General features: G+C 40.9%; 1 protein-coding gene across 2 annotated transcripts in view; it reads right to left on the reverse strand.

The window, feature by feature from the left end:
- Positions 1–2845: 2845 nt before the first annotated feature.
- The window catches only part of PIK3R3 (phosphoinositide-3-kinase regulatory subunit 3), a 76534-nt gene continuing 61721 nt past the window's right edge, over positions 2846–17658 (reverse strand). For both annotated transcript variants that reach the window (XM_074599279.1, XM_074599280.1), the window contains 9 exons: positions 14011–14122; positions 11546–11644; positions 9922–10102; positions 8982–9107; positions 8064–8206; positions 6753–6929; positions 5847–5921; positions 5293–5463; positions 2846–3879 (listed from right to left, as the gene is read on the reverse strand). In XM_074599279.1, coding sequence (XP_074455380.1) covers positions 3678–3879; positions 5293–5463; positions 5847–5921; positions 6753–6929; positions 8064–8206; positions 8982–9107; positions 9922–10102; positions 11546–11644; positions 14011–14122 — 1286 coding nt within the window. In that variant the 3' untranslated portion in view covers positions 2846–3677. The remainder of the gene's footprint in view (positions 3880–5292; positions 5464–5846; positions 5922–6752; positions 6930–8063; positions 8207–8981; positions 9108–9921; positions 10103–11545; positions 11645–14010; positions 14123–17658) is intronic.

The raw sequence follows: 17658 nt of genomic DNA on the forward strand, positions 1-17658 counted from the left end.
ACATGGCACTCGTGGCTGACGCAATGGGGCCAATGGCAACTGTGGAAGTAGACCTGATTTCCATCCTTACGAATACAAAATACTGAATCACCCCTGATCCCTGCAAATATACTTCAAAACGGATTAGAAGAAACTGTGCATATTCGAGTTTCAACATTCCCCCCCCCATTTAACACTGTGCAAAAGTTATTTATTTAACTCTACATATATATTTAATACAATATGGGTCAATGAGATCAGTACTCCTCTAACCGCAGTCTGCTAACAGACAGCTGCTACAACAGTGAGACTATTTCCCCCTTTCCTTCCGACTTTTCGACTCTTAAAAGGAAAACCTTCTCACATCATACTGTTTTAACAGAACTTGAGTTCCTTTGTTTTGCCTTTATGTTCACATTTCCTGTATTTGTTCTAGGCTTAACAGCTGCTTTTCACACCAGGGTGTAATCCCGCACCTCGCGGGCCCATTTCTGATTTCTCAGCCATGCAAGTGTAGCACAGCTCCTGGAAGCCGTGGGTTTTTCTCACAGGTCTAACACTACTGAGCAAATAGAATTAGGCCAAGCACAATGAGGACCAAGCCCTTGCCCCACGGATCACACCAGCCACATGTGTCAGTCGGTTTTATACCCATTTTCATTTGCCCTATGAGTGCAAAACGAATCTGTGCAATGGCACATGAGAGTCAATTGTAGCAGCTGGGACCTCAGGTGCCCAAACCAAATACAGCGGCAAAACACAGTCTCCGCGAGACTGCTGAGGGTAACGGAGCCAAATACAAGGGACATAGGTTTTGTCTGCCCTGATCTGAAGGTCTGGGCAAAACAAAATTTCAAAGAATGCTTCAAGATGGCTTATTGACTCCAAGCGCATCATTCGCAGCAAATACATCACCTGTGATCAGCAAAGAGATCTCAGAGAGTGAGGGGCCAGAATCCCAACTCACTCACACCACTATAAAGCCAAGCTACCTTCACAGACGCCAATGGAACTACACTCTATTTACCTTGGCAGAGCCGGGGCCGGAGCCTGGACCAAGACCTCACAGGATCAGTCAGATTCCACTATGGGGAAACTTCAGACAGTCCCGCTTTGCTATCCCGCTGCTGTCAGTACTGCGAGGGTGTGCCAGGATTTATGAGCCTGAAAGTAGATCTATGCTTGTTTAAACCAGAACCGAGCCCTATCTAAAAAACAGGTCAGATGTGAAACACTTCAGCCAGGTTGTCCCTGTCACAGAAACAGAGATCAGAAATGCCACATCAGCCTCAAACATTGTAAGAGGAGAGCCCAGCGAGATCACAAAGGCAGAGGAAACAATCAGAGACTCTTCTCGCACAGGTTTTTCCACAGGCATGAGGCATCTGCCTATCGTTTGTACCTTTGAACTGATTTGCCTCATCGGGCATTTGGACTCAGCCCAGCACCAGGGGAAAGCTAGATGCACAAGGGGTGTGAGAATGACAGCTTTACAGCTACCAGATTAGAACTGCAAATTATCCCAAGAGGTAGGGCAAGTTTCTTTAAAAAGAAAAATTTCCATGTCCATATACCACTGAGGAATCCATTCCAGATTTTCACTAAGAGCAAAGGCTACGTCTTATTTTTCCTTTAACCTGGGGAAGTGGGAGAGAAGGGATACATGAGCAGATGTGGGTCACTTTGACATAGCAACTTGCATTAATTTTCTTCTCCTCTCACCCAATTTTGGTTTAAGTTTTGTAGTGTTTAATTTAATTGGAAAAGTGGCATCTAAAGAATTCTTTTCCTGAAGATTGCACTCTGGCTGATTAGAAAGTGCCTAGGATGTATCAGGGTCATTAGTGCAAAATAAGACATCTCACAGGCATGCCAGGCAACCAGACTACCCTTCCTGCGATGGCTGTCAGTGCTCCAGCCTTGTCATTTCTCTGCTTGCAAATTCATGACATTCAGAGAAATAATACTTCTAGTGTAAACATTAAACATCAACAAGCCTGGCACTACTGCCCAGGCTTTAGAGAAAAAAAAACACAACCCACTGGAACAGGAAATAAGCCCCAGGGTCAGAAACGGGTCTAGAGCATTCTCAGACCTGCATGACTGTCTGCTTCCTGTCCTGCACAATGGGTGCATTGCAAGGGAACCGCTTCCAGTAACAGGAACAAAAGTAACTTTCAAGGTTGCACACTGAACAATTACTTTGCCAATTGTTCTTTGATGCCAAGTGGTTCAGTTTGCCAAATTCAGCTCTTTTTCATTTTAGAAGCTTAAGGAATGGAAATAAGCTGCTTTGTATACTTTCCAGGGAGGGGATTTATTGGATGACTGCTACACTTGACGAAGCCCAGGACTACCCACTCCAGTATTTGACAGCAACCCTTGCCAAAGGATGGTACCAGACATCCAACAACTGAGATGTACAGCTCTCCTCCCTTCCTGTGTTTTGCATCATGTCCAAAATAACTACAAGGGAATTTAGATTATACCCATGTAAAATCTTGCTTGGCTGCAGCGGTGCGAGAGTTCAGAGCCTAGCTTGCAAAGAACAAATCAGAGATCTATAATTAGCATGCTCACTTCTATACAACTGGAAATGACTACACCTCATGAAAGAATTTGGTACAATAAGCCATCCAGAAGCATTCCATTGCACCTACCTCTTCTATCCCAAAATCAAGCATTACAAGAGTCTGTCATTGTTCAGCGAGAGAACTGCAACAGGTGAGTGCAAGCTTCATTCTAGTTTACATTCTGAAGCACAGGATCATTAAAAACTGAAAACAGAATTCGAGGCTGAGGAATGGGAGGAAAGGGGGGATGCAGAAAGAGGAGAGTGAGCAATTACATCAGATCAGACAAATTTAGTGTTTTGAAGCCACACTATGTTTAGCTTTTTCCTTTTATTTGTTTCAAGTTTTGGTGTAGAAAGTATGTGCGAATGCTAATGCAACCTTCCCCATAAGTGCTTGATCTAGCAACGAACAAAGTTTTGGTGCGTTCAATTTGGTTATAAATGTTTCCTTTAAGTGAAGACCTGTAGTGCCATTGAAACCAAAACTTTGTTACTGTTGGCAAAAAAATAAAGCAACTTTTCTTTACAAGCATTTTTCCATTTAAATAAAAACCTGAAGCTTTCCCATAATTCCTTTGGTCTTCTCTCACCAAATTCCATGCTACCTCAAGACAAGCCCTCTTTTGGAAGTTCGGCTGAATCGCAGTGAAGCTGCTAAAATTAACAGAGAAGAATTGCTGTGGTAGAGCTTCCCCCCTAGTTTCTTGGGAGTTTAAGACTGAAAGACATTACTGATGCCTCAAACAGAGGCTTCAAATTGTCTCTACATGAACAAGAGAAAACAAAATCCAATTAGAAGTTCCACTGAAGGTGCCTGGCAAAAAATTATCTCCAGAAAACGATGTTTTGCTTCCAGTATTTTTGTATGCATTGTGTTGAGTTTATTCCCCTCATAAGGAAACAAAAGTATCAGTGTAAAAGCACAGCTGAGCTTTTAAAGTAGCACCAGGACACCTACACCCAAGTTGTCGTCTTGTTGCTGCTAGGCCTCTTTTTGATTCACATTCACAGAATCACTTCTTGTGCAAAACAAGCAGTCTAAGGAGAAAGAATGCCCTCCAAGTTCTAATAAAAATTGTAGAAAAGAATCCAAGATAGCCAACACTTTCCTCCTCCCCAAAATTTATCTGCAGAGAGAGGGGGGCATCTGTGCGTAGACAGGATAGGCAAGCCTGACATTTAGGGAATCGTTGTGTTGGACAAGGGATGTCTGCTGGTAATGAAGAACCAAATCCTTAAGTGTGCTGTACAGGTTATATGGTTCTGCAAACCCGTAACCTCTTGGAGTGCTGTAGATCACACAGTGTTTCACTTCTCCATCAGCTCTGCAGGGAAAGAAACCAGGAGAGTTTAACATCAAAGGACAAACCCAAAGTGACAGTCTATTAACAATTAACTAATGCAGCAACCCTGCCAGTCACTAAATTACATAATGGAGGACCCAGCAGATGCAAGTTGAGGAGATTAATACAGCCTGTGAAGAAACAGTGCTTCAGGGCATGTGATTAAACACTCTTGCATAATAATCCACATAAGAGGCCTCTTCTATCCCAGCAGTACAATTCCCTCCTGCATTGTTCTCCAAGTGTTTCTTGGAGAAAAAAAAAAAAAGTCAAGAGCTTAACCAAGAAGATAAGCACCTGAAGTTAGCTTTGACTTTGCACTCAACTTATCCATCAAGCAAAGAAGCCAAAAACCAGAAATTCTTAGGACTTACAGAGTATTTCATGAAATGCAGCACTAACCTTCAGTGTGCATTTTTTAATGTTAAGCATGGCATTGGTTCAAGTTGGTTCATTATCTGAAGTCATAGCGACTGAGTCTCTAACTTGGCAAAGCAGTTAGTGCAACACAGTACTTCCACAGCTGCTAGAAAAACTTATCTGCCAGAAAGATCAAGTAATCCTTATTACAATCCAAGTCACATGTAGGAACAGGTTACGTGATGCCACCCCTTTGCTATCTTGTAGTATGATACCAACCAAGCAAAGTATCTGATAAACCCATCACTTCTGTAACTGTGACAAACAGGATCCTGAATATAGCAGATACTACAATCTTCGGTTACCTCAAGGTGATATACCTTCACATATTAATTTCTCGGACTTGCTTTCAGAAGCAATTAACTTCATGTGAAATAAATCACTGAAAGCCATTCTACACTCCCAAACAGGCTTGAAGGGTTTTTAGATAATGGAATGAAAGTATTTCTGACCTCCATTACACCAGCATAAAGCAAAGTGAAACACAAGAAATCAATGCAAGGCTGTGTGAATGTCATAAAAACTACTGCTCACAAATAATGTCTCCTCTGAAGCATCGCCATTATCTTAATCATACCAGAGAAAGCATGTAGAGTCGGCCATGTTTGAAAATGAGAATGGAAGGTGTTACAGCTTTCCAGCCCTGTTTTTCTTCTTCCCATGTGTTCCTTGGCAGGGAAGAATATGGGAGGAATTTGGCCTTAATTTACCTAGGACTGTAGACCTTCAAGTTGGGATACTTCAGAATTTTGTACTAGCTACTGCGGTGACTAAAGAGACTGCTGGGACTACAGTTATTATGTATTCAAAGCACATTTTTGCAACAAAGCTTTTACCATGTTAGTCCTCCTGCAAACATGCAACATGTTCCGATGGGTAGGCCTAGGCTAGGCCTCATTTTTGTTCTCCAAAATAGAGAGCTGTGGTAGAGATTTATGAATTGAGTAGTTAGAACAAAAAGGAAAATAGACTTACACCACAGAACAAGCATAGCATCCTTTCTTGCTACTCTCTCGAATTAAAAACGCTCCATCAGGTTTCCCACAGAGCAAGTCTTCTGCTTGGGTACGGTTGAGATCCCCAACAAACCAAGTTTTCTCATCATGATGTGGCAGGTTTTCATCTTCTTCATTCACAAAGTATGTGCTGAAAGAGAGGATAAACTTAGCTTAACCAGTCAGCGGTCAGTAAAGGAGTTAATAAGCAGAGTGATTTATTTTTGCCAAAATCATTCAAAGAAATACCAGAACACACCCAAACTAGGAGGTCAGGCTCCTAATGGATAGATATTAAAGACTTCAACTTAGAACTTAGTCGTTCCAACTCTGTTTAATCCTACATGTTTCAGCAGAGTTGCTGCCTCACATGACATAGAGCCCTCCTAGAGAATTTCTCCCTTTTTCTGCAGTCCTTCCTTTTTCTACAGTCCTTTACTGAGAAACTAGTATTTCACATTACCAACCCCCACAAGAGAAAACACTTATTAATGGCACACTTCTTAGTAAAATCATATGCATAATGACACTTACTCATCAATATTGTCATTTTTGATCCCCAGCCAGTCATTTATTCGCTTCTGTCTCACCCCTTTGTGATTGAGCCATCTGCCAAAAGAAGAGAGCATTAATACATTACTTCAGAGTACATGTACGGGTTTTACTTACGGAGCAAGCTGAAGCTCAGACAAAAGGTCCCACAAAGAAACAGTCTGGAGCTTAGTTTGCCCTCCAGTAGCAAAAGCCATAGATTCCATAAGAGCACTTCCTTGCATCATCTTCTGAGATGCCCCCTTTACTGGCCAACAGCAAATAGAAGCCATGAAGAAATCTCTTAAATGGAAAAAGAAGAGGGTACAGCTGAGGCAGAGGTACTGCCTCTGCACTGTGAAGGCCAGAAAGGAAACAGAATACAAATCGTCACAGCTGCCTGTGTCTTTTGGGACAACAAAACAGGTATTGCCACTAGCTTCTTCTAACCTCCTAACATCACCTTCTGAGACAGAACGTTTCCCTGTCTTCTGCCAAGTGCACTGAGCACAGCGCACGGACATTAGGATTTGGGTAACAGGGGTGTCAGTGAAATCAAGGGTGGGTATGAGCAACATCTGCTGCACCCACCACAGAGAGTACTAACCTCTGTTGTATCAGCAGGTACAGGTTTTGTTTACAACTCATTTATCTTAAATGTTGTATTTACAGGAGTTGCAGAATGTGCGCCTAGTTGTGGCAGGCTCTTTTAAGTCTGACAACAGTGTAATGAAGGAATGAAGACAGGAAAAGGCCAACCACTTACTCAGACATTCCATGCCAGAAACCTTAGCACTCACAGAACTTTGGTTATGAAAAGAAAATTAAATTCCCATTATCCAGATAGAAACAGCCATTAATCAGGTTCATCAGAGACACTACTCTGAGGTACAGGTCAGGCTTACTTACACAAGATACTGATCTCTGATTTTGCGGAGCTGAATTAGGTCAGGCTTGATACTATTCATTTTCTTATCAGTCTCCCTGTTGTCCAGAGCTTGTTTCTTCAAATCTTGTTCCAGGCGCATTTTACTATCATGGATCTCACCCAGGCGTGATTTTAATTTTTCATAGTTCATCATTATCCTGCAAACAAGCGTAATATTTGAGAGGTGAGGTCAAACCAGTCTAGAAGGACTGAACCTTACAGTAGCACTTTTATATAAGAGTATCACAAGAACTGCTGTAACAGCAGCTCCTCCCCTCCACTGCCTCATCTTAGCATGAAAATTACTGTAAGAGTGCCAGAAAAGACCTCTTGCCAAAAGACCTACCACCCTTTTGCATTGTTTGAACTTTCAGTTTACCTTAATATATTTCCTTCTGGCAGAGACGCAGGAACAAATTATCTCTAGGAGAGTAAGCTAGAACAGATTCCTTTTTGGTGTATCAATTATGCAATCCCACCATAGGTACCAGTACTAGCAAGATTTCAAATGCAGACTTCAATTACTGATCAAGAGCTATCAAGAAGTAATACTGCTTGTCTCTTCATTCAATATTCGTTTGCAGGTGTGGTACAATTCAGGAAAATAACATGTTTCCCCTGTTAATTGATCTTCAGTCAAAATGAAGCATCACAATCACAGTGCAATATTGTCACAGGTTAACTATTTTCAGTCTAAAAATCTCCTGGAGGTTACCCTACCAAGATTCATAAAACACTGTGCCAAGTTAGGTATTATACTTGACATTTCTTCAAAGGCCCAGATACAACTATTTCTGCTAGTATGTTCACAGAAGGGTAATTTCAAATGAGGCCCTTACCGAATTTCGGTTAGATGGCCACTATCCACTACCAAGAAGTGGCAATTAAATACTCATCTTCTTTGAAAGTGACTAAAACTGACTATGGACTATGAGATTTACCAGATCTATGCCCATTTTGCAGTTTACAAGTAAAGATTTTTCTGAATTATATTCTAAGCAAATGTAAATAGAAGTGGGATATAATTCCCGATTCTCACAACAGTATCTTGATTTACTAAAGTTAAGAGAGAGAATTAATCCAGAGATCTCCCACCTCTTCTGTCTACAATGCAATTCCCTGACAGAAGAGGGCTTTACCGACAGTTCCGACACCTTGAGGAAAGGTGTCAGAGTAATTACTGAGTTTACAAAGCGTTTCATAGGATGTAATATTATATAAAAAACATTTCACAGGAGTTTCAATGTGGACATCAGTTCTTCCTTGTAAGCAAAAATAACTTCAGAGCCTACCGTTCAATTTCTTTGTCATTCCCCTCCCTGCGAAATCGCTCAATGTATTCTTTGCTGTATCTTTCTTGCGAGTGGCACTGTTCCTCAAATATCTTAATAGTTTCATTAAATGCTTCGATTGCTGTCCTCTTCATCTGAATTTCCTATGTGAGGAAAGAGTCCTTCATAACTTGTTCATGATACAGATGACAATGCAAGACTCTACTATGTTCCCTAAATTGACTGAGAAGATGAACTTTTCTCCCCCCACAAGACAAAATGTGATTAATCAGTTTTAAATTTAGTCAAGCGTCTGAGTAGAGTCAGGGAAATCCAGGGAAGACTTAACTCCCTGTAAGTCTACCCTCCTCCCCACATGATGCTCTCTGTAGGCTGCAAACCCCTCAAATATTTTAGTCATATTTTCCATCTTAGTTTGCAGGAAGACTGCCAGTAAACCTCCTCCCCATATATAACTATTTTATTTTACAAGAAGCAGTCCAAATACTGTATTCACACTTCCTTAATGCATAATATCTGGTATCTGATTTGAACATGACATCATAAAAAACCTGGACAAACCCCTCTACAATTCTCACTGCAGCATACAGCAGCTGGAAATACTCAGCAGCCAAGAAAGAAGTCTGCAGTGCAAAGCTTGTAGGTGATGGCATTCTCCACTGCTCTACTGTATACTAGGAAGCTCAGCTCCTCTTTCTTCCTTGCCCCAGTCCGTATCTCTAGGACTATTAGCAACAAGTGACATTCAATGTTTCCATCAGCTTTGAAACCACCTTGCTCTATTCCACAATTTACTAAGCTTTTGCCTTGTATTTTCTGACCTTGGACTGCCTTTATTAGCCATAACAGGTTAAAATAATTTCTTTATTTTTTAAACAAGAAGGAACAGACTCTACAGACCGCTAAAGTAGAACCAACCTGTGATGTTCTGGTATATTCTTCATACAATTTGTCGTACTCTTTACTCTTTTCTTGATACTGAGCATGGTATTCTTGAAGCTTTTTTCCTACTGCATCTATATTATCTTCTTTCACCAACTGATCCTGTACATACAAAAAGCTATTAAGTCTTCAAGCAAAGCAGCTTTTCCTTAAGAGTATTCGTTCGTCCACTTATGCACATTTGCATTTTACAGCTATTAGCATCATTTTTATAATCAGGTTTCTACAGAACACAGACACTGTATCTAAATCCCCCTTCCTCCATGCAACAAGTTCCACAGCTTACAGACAGTAGGAACTGGAACTATGAGACACAAAGAACTATGCCAAAATACAGAGCTTCCAAAAAAACACACTACAGTTTACGTCTAGGATTGCTATCGTCTATTGGAGAAAGGAGGAAGTGAATTATTTGGAATCTGAAGTTAAAGATATGAGTATTTTTTTTTCCCCAAAAAAAGCTCTACAGTTCTTTTTCCCTAATGCAGGACAATGCATTGGGCGACTGAATAAAATTTTAAAAAATATTCTTGAAAAATTTAGATGGCAATGCACAGAGTGAGCAGCTGCAGTGCTCATATGCGCTTCAAGGGCAACACTGTCTAGAACAGTGCCCTGCGAGTCCACAGGAAAAAAAAAAAAAGGCTTCTCAGGCTCAAGTCTGCTGCATGTCAGGGTTTCACTTCTCTATTGGACTGCTCAGATGGAGACTGGAAACTTGATAAAATGAAGCAGGTTAAATGGCTAGATAATTTGGAAGCAAAGTGAGGTCAAATGTGAAAACTCACCTCTTTTTTTTTTTTAGTTTAAAAAAAAAAATAATCAGGCTTCACATAGAGAAAACAAAGTCATATACACATTTGCAATTTTTTTCTTGTCTGCACTAACATCTATTGGGGTCCGATGAGGATCTTACCTGCTGATACCGGGACACTGGATACATCAACTTCACATCAAGCTTGGGGTTATACTGAGCAAGAGACTCATTGCGGTAGTGGTTAATCAGTTCCACAACTGAATTAAATGTCAGTGGATCAGAAAAGCCATATTTTCCATCCCGATGATAGATCTTTATCAGTTTATTGTTGCCACCCTTCCTGTAAAGCAGTACAGGCATTTAGAAATTTTACCATTTACCTTCTATCCCTCTTCAACACTAAGGCTGTTAATAAAGACACCAGTGAAACTCCTGGGCAAGTGGCTTTGCCACTGTACACCTCCATAGTGATTCTTTACATACTAGCAGATATTGGTAGTTTAAGAGTCAACACACAGAGAATTACCGGCAGATATTATTTGAACAGGAGCAAAACCCAAAGTAAATCTCTTCTTATGTGTTCATTCTGGAGCCCACTTATGGTATATAAGACCTAGCTTTGCCAGAAGTTTTGCAAGGGAAAAGGAGGATGCTGAAGGCTGAATAAGGGAGCCATATGAAAACCCAAACCCACAATTTCCTGCAATTTGGGGTCACTAATAGTATACAACTGTATACATTTACACAGTGATTAAAAAGTCTGTTGAGTTATGGATGCTAATACAGGCTACACGAACCTAAACAAAACCCTTTGAGGATTACAAGATGGTTGTAAGTTTAGGACGCTACATTATCCAGATTTATACATTCTAGCGGTTTCCGCATACAGTGCTTATTGCTTCCTTTTTTTCCACCGACTGACTGTTTAGACAATATCCTGTCCTTCCTGCACTCTCCATTTTGGTTCCGAAAGACATCTGCATTCAGCAAAATTACCAAATCATGCCAAACTTTAGTGCACAAGCTGTGAACTTCAAGGCAGAAATCAAAGCAGAATTTAAACTATACCCTTGGGGTCAAACCTGCCATTAAGACAATGGAATTTCACGGCAAGATCAAATATCTACCATATCACAGAAACTCCCAAAGGTGTGCTACAGAGGCAGTGGCTTATCCACCTCGCCTGTTTGCCTCGAACAACCAATCTTGGGAGCCTGGCAGAGGCAAGCGGCTGGACAGGCTGGGCAAGGCACCAGCAGCTAGTCACATGAGGTCTGCTGCCTAACTGCAGTAGACGGGGCTGGGGCAGCTCTGGGAAGTCTGCCACTTGCAGACAATTTTAATGAAGAAAGGAACATGGCTCCAATTCAATATTTCCTAAACTTCAGATCAGAAAGCACAAGATACACTTTTTACAAAGACACCGTGTTCAATTCTCCAGAGCTGCACACTGACGAGATATTCAACACGCTCCCATTAATCAAAGCCCTAGTTTATAAATACCTTTTACCTTAGCAGTTCTGAAACTATGAAGCACTACGTCTCTCCTCCCCAAGTCCCATCTAATCTACACGGAGATCCTTAGAGCAGTGTTTAGTGAGGGACAGGATTCAATGCACAGAACAGAAACAACTATCAGACCTGGGTATTTATTTGCTCATTCTGTGATCTCCAGTACCTTTGGGAACATCTTTCAATTTAAGCCACATCAGCTTTACACAGCCACTGCTGTCACTGGTATAGCAAGTAGCAGCTCAGGGTTTTACAACTCCTCAATGCTTACCGTAATGTCAGAGTGTAGTCTCCCTGCATCTTGGTTGATGCATCACGCACCAGGAATGTTCCATCTGGCATGTCTCGTAATTTGTCATTTACTTCTTCCCTGAAGAATGCAAAGGAAGGCAAAATTAGAAGCATTAAGAACATGATCATCTTTGCCACAGGCATCAATACTGGAACCAGTAACACCAGCATGCATAAGGAGCATAATCTTCAAAATATAAGGCAATCTTCTTTCACACTCAGGCTGTCCAGTCTTTTAGGCCGTCTAAAGCAAGTCCGAACTTGTGCAGTTATACTAAAAAGTAGCAGCTGCAGTCAACTGCCACTTAGGAAGAAGTCTCTGTTTAAGCAACAGTAGTGTCTGTGTCTCAGAGTTCACAACCTTTCCCTGTAATCTGCTCAGGTTTTGAAGTCCACACTGGAAACAGGTGCCCTTTGAGAAGCCAGTCCTGACCTCTTAAGAAATGGTCTCTAGCATCATAGCTCAAAGGTGTCTAGAGTTTAGCACAGTTTTAGTCTCGAGAGACTCATTATTGGCTTAACTCTGATCTTATTTACAGCAGTTTTAAACCACCACAGCCTCACCAGCTTCAGTGCAACTTTTCCTTATTTACAACTGAAGCAAACGGATACTCAGTCCAGAGCTTTAAGTTAAATCAAGAAATCTTTTAGTGAAAGTGAGTACCTGTAAGCATTAAGAAAATTATTTCATCTAAAGAGTTAAGTGTCTTGCCAGGTTTGACCATTTCACCCAGATTCCATATCTTGCTTTGTAACAGCTCCCATACAGGTTCTTAGAAACACTAAGCAGTTTTTAATACAATCATTTGGAAACTAAAGTTTATCAGGTAGCCTCAACATTAGCTAAGTGTGGTAGGAAGCCTACTTGAATCTTACAGAGAAAAAAATCCACAGCAGCTTTTTTGTTCCAATACTAAGGAACAAAAGTATTCTTACAAAATAGCCTTAGTTTTGATTTAGCTGCCAGAAAGCCATTCTGTTAGTAAAACTGACTCCTATTAAGTATCATACGCATATCTACTTACTCCTCTCAGAACATTTTACAGATTGGACCCAGTTAACTCCAGTGGCCACCTCCTTTTTTAAATGGATAGGTATGATCTAAGGGCTTGGGTTTATGCCTGTAAATTGCACCCTGGAGCTCATGACAAAATTTTCAGCACAAATTCTTGACTGAAGAACATGGCTCCTGCCCTGACAGCCCAATGCAGTCTGTACCTGCTGCCTGTCAAATTAGAGTCATAAACAATTCCATCTCTACATGCGTGTATAGATCACATTTTAACCTAATAAAGCCACTCCAATGTAATTTGTACTGCATTAGCTCATGCCATCACGTGCACTGTTAATTGAGGAACAAATCCACAGTCAATAAACTGATACCAATATCGAGCAGTTTTAAACAAACCCTGCCTAGTGAGTTTTGTGATTGTGTTTTGCCACTCTGCTTCGATTTAGAATTAACAGAAAAATATCACTGCTGAGGCCCTTCAAAAGCAAGATCTGTGCGGGTTTGCTTTATAAAGATAAGGGTGGTACAATAAAGATATGAAAACGTTATTTCCCTTCTCAGAACTTCAATGAACTACTGTGGCAAACACACTCTTCTTTCCTCTATCTGACAAAGTGTTTCAAAGTTTTATGTGCACAAGTTTGAGCAATTCCTGATCACGCTCCCAGCATGCTCATGTTTCCCCTTACAGTTACAAATTCTAGACTCTTCAGAAGTGCCTTAAGAGGGAAAGATGACTGGACACTTCAGTTCTTTTATGCAATCAAGTATATAAAAACTGGCACTTAATTTTCTGAACCTAACCCAAGCCATCTATTTTCTCAAGCACATAGAAAAGGGTTTCCTTAAGAGGTAAAACTTAATTTATTTAGTATGTGTCTGTATCATTTGCTCAGCGTAGCTGGTGATGGTTAGCATTTGTAAGAGCTATTTTTATACCACCATGTAATAGAAATTAATACAGACGCAATTTTAACCAAACGTTAAAGAAACCAGAAATAAGAATGCAACTTCTTTTATTCTGAGCAAGGCTTGTACTGAAAGTTTGCTGAACAGCATGCATCCCAGCATTCTATGCTTACAAAACCTTTTTAGCTAGCATATTCAAAAGCACTTTTCTTTTGAACGAAATAATTTTCTCTTTTTTAAAGACTTTGTGTATCTGGAGAAATTTAGAAACCCAAAATAACTGTCACGAAAACCGGCAATATCTGCACCAGAACAATAACAACTTAAGCACAGGTCCTGAATCCAGTCAAATACTTTCATTTAGGTGCTTTGCCAACTATAGCCCTGAAGCGTTCCCCTCCTGTAAAATGCTGCCTGAAATAGGTGTGTTCTTTTTCTCTTGAATTTTAACAGGCTTATTCTATTCTATTTTTAACAACATTATTAATATATTCTAATTAAGGTATTTTAGTAATATTGCTTACCTTGAGATGTCCCCCCAGTACCACTCTGCTTCCTGCAGAGAGAAACTGGAATTGTCCTTTATTCCATTTGTATTGACTGGAGTCATTGGTTTGGGGGGCTTTGGAGGAAGAGCTGAAAACGAAGAACAGATTAGAGAAAGGTAAACAAGAGAAAATAATCACTGAACTGTTAATGAAATATGATATGAAAGAACAAGAGAAAGTGTGCATCTTGAACTTGGATTTCAAGCTCTCTCAAAATAAATGGAATTTGTAACTTAAAGAATTAAGTCAACAGCTGCACTATGATTCCAGATTTCCTAGTACTCAAACCAGACATGTTCGTGAGGGAGGGGAAAGGGAAAGAGGATGAGGAAACAAGAGCTTTTGTTAAAAGGAAGACTGGCTGAGGCATGACTACAAGGGCAATCGCTGCCTAAACCTCCAAACAAGTCACAAAGGTATATTGTGTTTGAAAGCCACAACCTGGAGAGCACTGAGAACCACTATGGAAACACTCCAGTTGCTCAGGTGTCACCAGTCCTTATGCCAACCCTTATGCCAAGAGCAAACGGATGGACTCTTCTTCAGAGGGAAAAACACTGTTAGTGAGAGAAGTGGTGGCTGGGCAATGGTATATCCATCATAGACGCAAGACGCATACTAAATTCGTCATTTAGGTTCCTGTTAGGAACAAAAGCTATGACACACTGAATACTACAGGACATGATATGGTAGAGGAAGGGGATGAAGGAAGGTGAAAGGGGACATTAGGTCATTATTGGTGTGCCTGCACCACTTTATATAGCCGAAGCGTTCGCCACAGTAAAGGGGATGCTTCAAGTCCCCAAATGACAAGCAGAACTGCACTCGTAATGACAAAATGACAAGCAGAACGTAGGCCTCATGCACATCTGCCCAGAATTCACCTATTCTGAATTCAAGACAAATGGGCTTTCACTTCTGTTTTCAAAATAAGTTACACAATGTAAGGGCATACAACGCACTGAAGCTCTTTATTTGATCAGTTTTTGCTCAAACGACTTTATCATGGTCTTGAATTTAAGTCCTGTATCAGGAGTAATTCAGCAGCCACAAGTCTGCTCATGTATTGGTAGAGACTTGCCTGTCAGCAGAACTGCATTACACTTTTTTTTTTTTTTTGGAGAAAGATGTCTTGAGTGCTCTCCCTTGCTTTGCAGAGGCTGAACGCTTCATCAAGAACACTACCACTGAAACTGAGCATTTTTCAGGCATTTCATGAGACAGAGTGTTTTACAGGGGCAGGTAACATTTGAATTCAGAGTAAGAAAGCAGCTACATGCATTGATTTGCTACTAGCACATTTTTAAGTGCGATCCAGAACATTTGTGCTCCCAGCCCTATGCCCTAGCCATCAGATTACACAAGCATCAGCAAGCAGACCTGACACACACTGACAACAGCCATCTTTCAGACGCACCCAATCCTGGTGTACAAGCAGAAATACAAATAAAGGGAGCAGAAAGAAGATTTGGATCTCTAGCTCCAGTGCAGAATGGTTTAACGCTGAGAGGTGTGCTACTTGGCACATCCAGCTGCTCACCTCCGAGCCACACCTCCCACATTAAAGAAGAGAAAACAGTGTTCCAACTGCAGTTCCAAATACCATTTCATGTTGAATATCCGACACAGTAACTTCACTGTTCTCAGACAAACCAGTAGAATCTTTAATCGAGCCAATCTAAACTAAATCTGAACCTTGACCCAGACGTTTGCACCCTGGGGTTGCTGACCAAACACCTGATTCAGATAGCAGCATTCATTCTGCGGGACTGAGCATTAAACCATAGCATACAGGTTCTATTTATGGGGTAAGCTGGGAACTTTCAGGTGCACACATATCTAGTGAGGCAATAACAGGTCTTGTTATAAAAGGAAGGTGAAAACCTTTGGATTCAGTGAAGTAGTTTCCTGGTTAGGAGGCTTCAGTTACTCCTAGCTCAACTACTACAGTTGTTTGCATAGCACCTAAGTATTTGTACAAAGCACCATTGAGAGTAAGACACAGTTCTAACCCTACTTTGCTTCAAGCTCCCAGCCCTATCCTACTTCTGCAGGGTCACAGGAGCATATATCCAGGCTACGTCTGTAGAATCAACGATAGTGACTGTGCCCTATGCTGTTACATCTCCACCATTCAAAGTTCCTGAATTAGAAAGTGTCTTCAGGTCTTCCCTCCTTCCCACCTCACATCTGGGCTGCGCTACCCTACACCCTCTAAGCCAGCGACAGGACAGACACAGCGGTTCTGAGTCGCATCAGTGTCTGCACATGGCAGTAAATCTGAGTTCAGAAAACCCATAGATGTTCTGATCTATTCTAGATTCTTTTGTAGCTTCTGTGTCACCAACAAGTGCATGAAGATTCATCTAAAAAAACCCCACACACTAGTGTCGAGCATTCTTAGAAAACTATACCAGCATCAGCAATTATTTCACTGGGTCTTGCAAGTTAAGGCTTGGACATATCAGAAACTTCAAGGTATTTTACAGTATAAAAGCCTGTTTTACACTGGTAACAGGGGCTTTCCAGAAGAGGCTTTCAAGTATTCTCTAGAGTACTTGAATACTTCTCTAGTCCTCCTTGAAAGATTAAGTCTTGCTCCTTTATATACTGTGGAATTATATAGCAGCTTTGTTAGGGCTCACTCCAAAGCACTGGGCACAGAGAAGCAAACTAACAAAGAGCAGAAAGGTACAGAACAGGAGTTTGCCATATGGACACAGAGCACTAGACATTACACCAAGTGTCCTTACTACAGGTGGGTTTTTTTCCTTCTCTCCCTTAATAGGTAGGTATCAGTTCTCACTATCAGGGGGTTGTCTGCACAACTTCATTCTGCATGAGAAAATTGGGAGGAAATTCTTCCAGGGAGAAGAATAAGGCTTGGACCAGTTCCTGTAAAACCTGACTCATGGAAGTGAGTCCGTTTCACAATAGACTTTTGAAAATGCTTTTTAATAGCTTGCACATTTTAAAAATACAAAAGTATTTTTAAGGGTGGATCCTGCTTCCAGAGAGCTACGGATCTAATTCTTTACTTTCAATACTTTGAACTCTGAGTCATAATAGATTTTCCCCTGTCTTGGATACAGAACCAGGCCCTCGCCATTGCTTTACCCAGTAGACTAACATGGCCATCCATTTCAGTGTTTCTTGGCTGCCGTCTCAACCTGATACGGCTGTAGTTAGTGCAAATGCAGAACTGAGCACAGAGGTAGTTTAAATGCCACAGCCCAGAACCTGTGATGGCACAAGAGGAACATTTTCTAATAGCATGGCAAGTCTACTATAACAGAGCAGCATCCACCTTACTGCTGTTCTCGTAACACTGACCCAATGGGTTACATCCTAAAAATAGTTTTTACTAGTACCTAGACAGTACTAACCACCCTGCTAAGCTACAAAGAGCCTTAAAGAGTCAACAGATTTGGATTTAATTTCAAAAAAATTCCAGTTTTGTATTCCTTACTTGATGAACATTAGAGAGCTAAAATCCTATAGTAAAGTAAAATAAGGCTGGCTTGAAGTTAACGAAAATGCTTTCAAGAGCAGCAGTTTCTTTCCATGTCACTGGGTCCAGTTCTGATCTAGCCCCAGGCACAATCTTACTTTATCTCAAAACAA

The sequence above is a fragment of the Larus michahellis genome, chromosome 8, assembly GCF_964199755.1.
Source record: "Larus michahellis chromosome 8, bLarMic1.1, whole genome shotgun sequence".
Classification (NCBI taxonomy): domain Eukaryota; kingdom Metazoa; phylum Chordata; class Aves; order Charadriiformes; family Laridae; genus Larus; species Larus michahellis.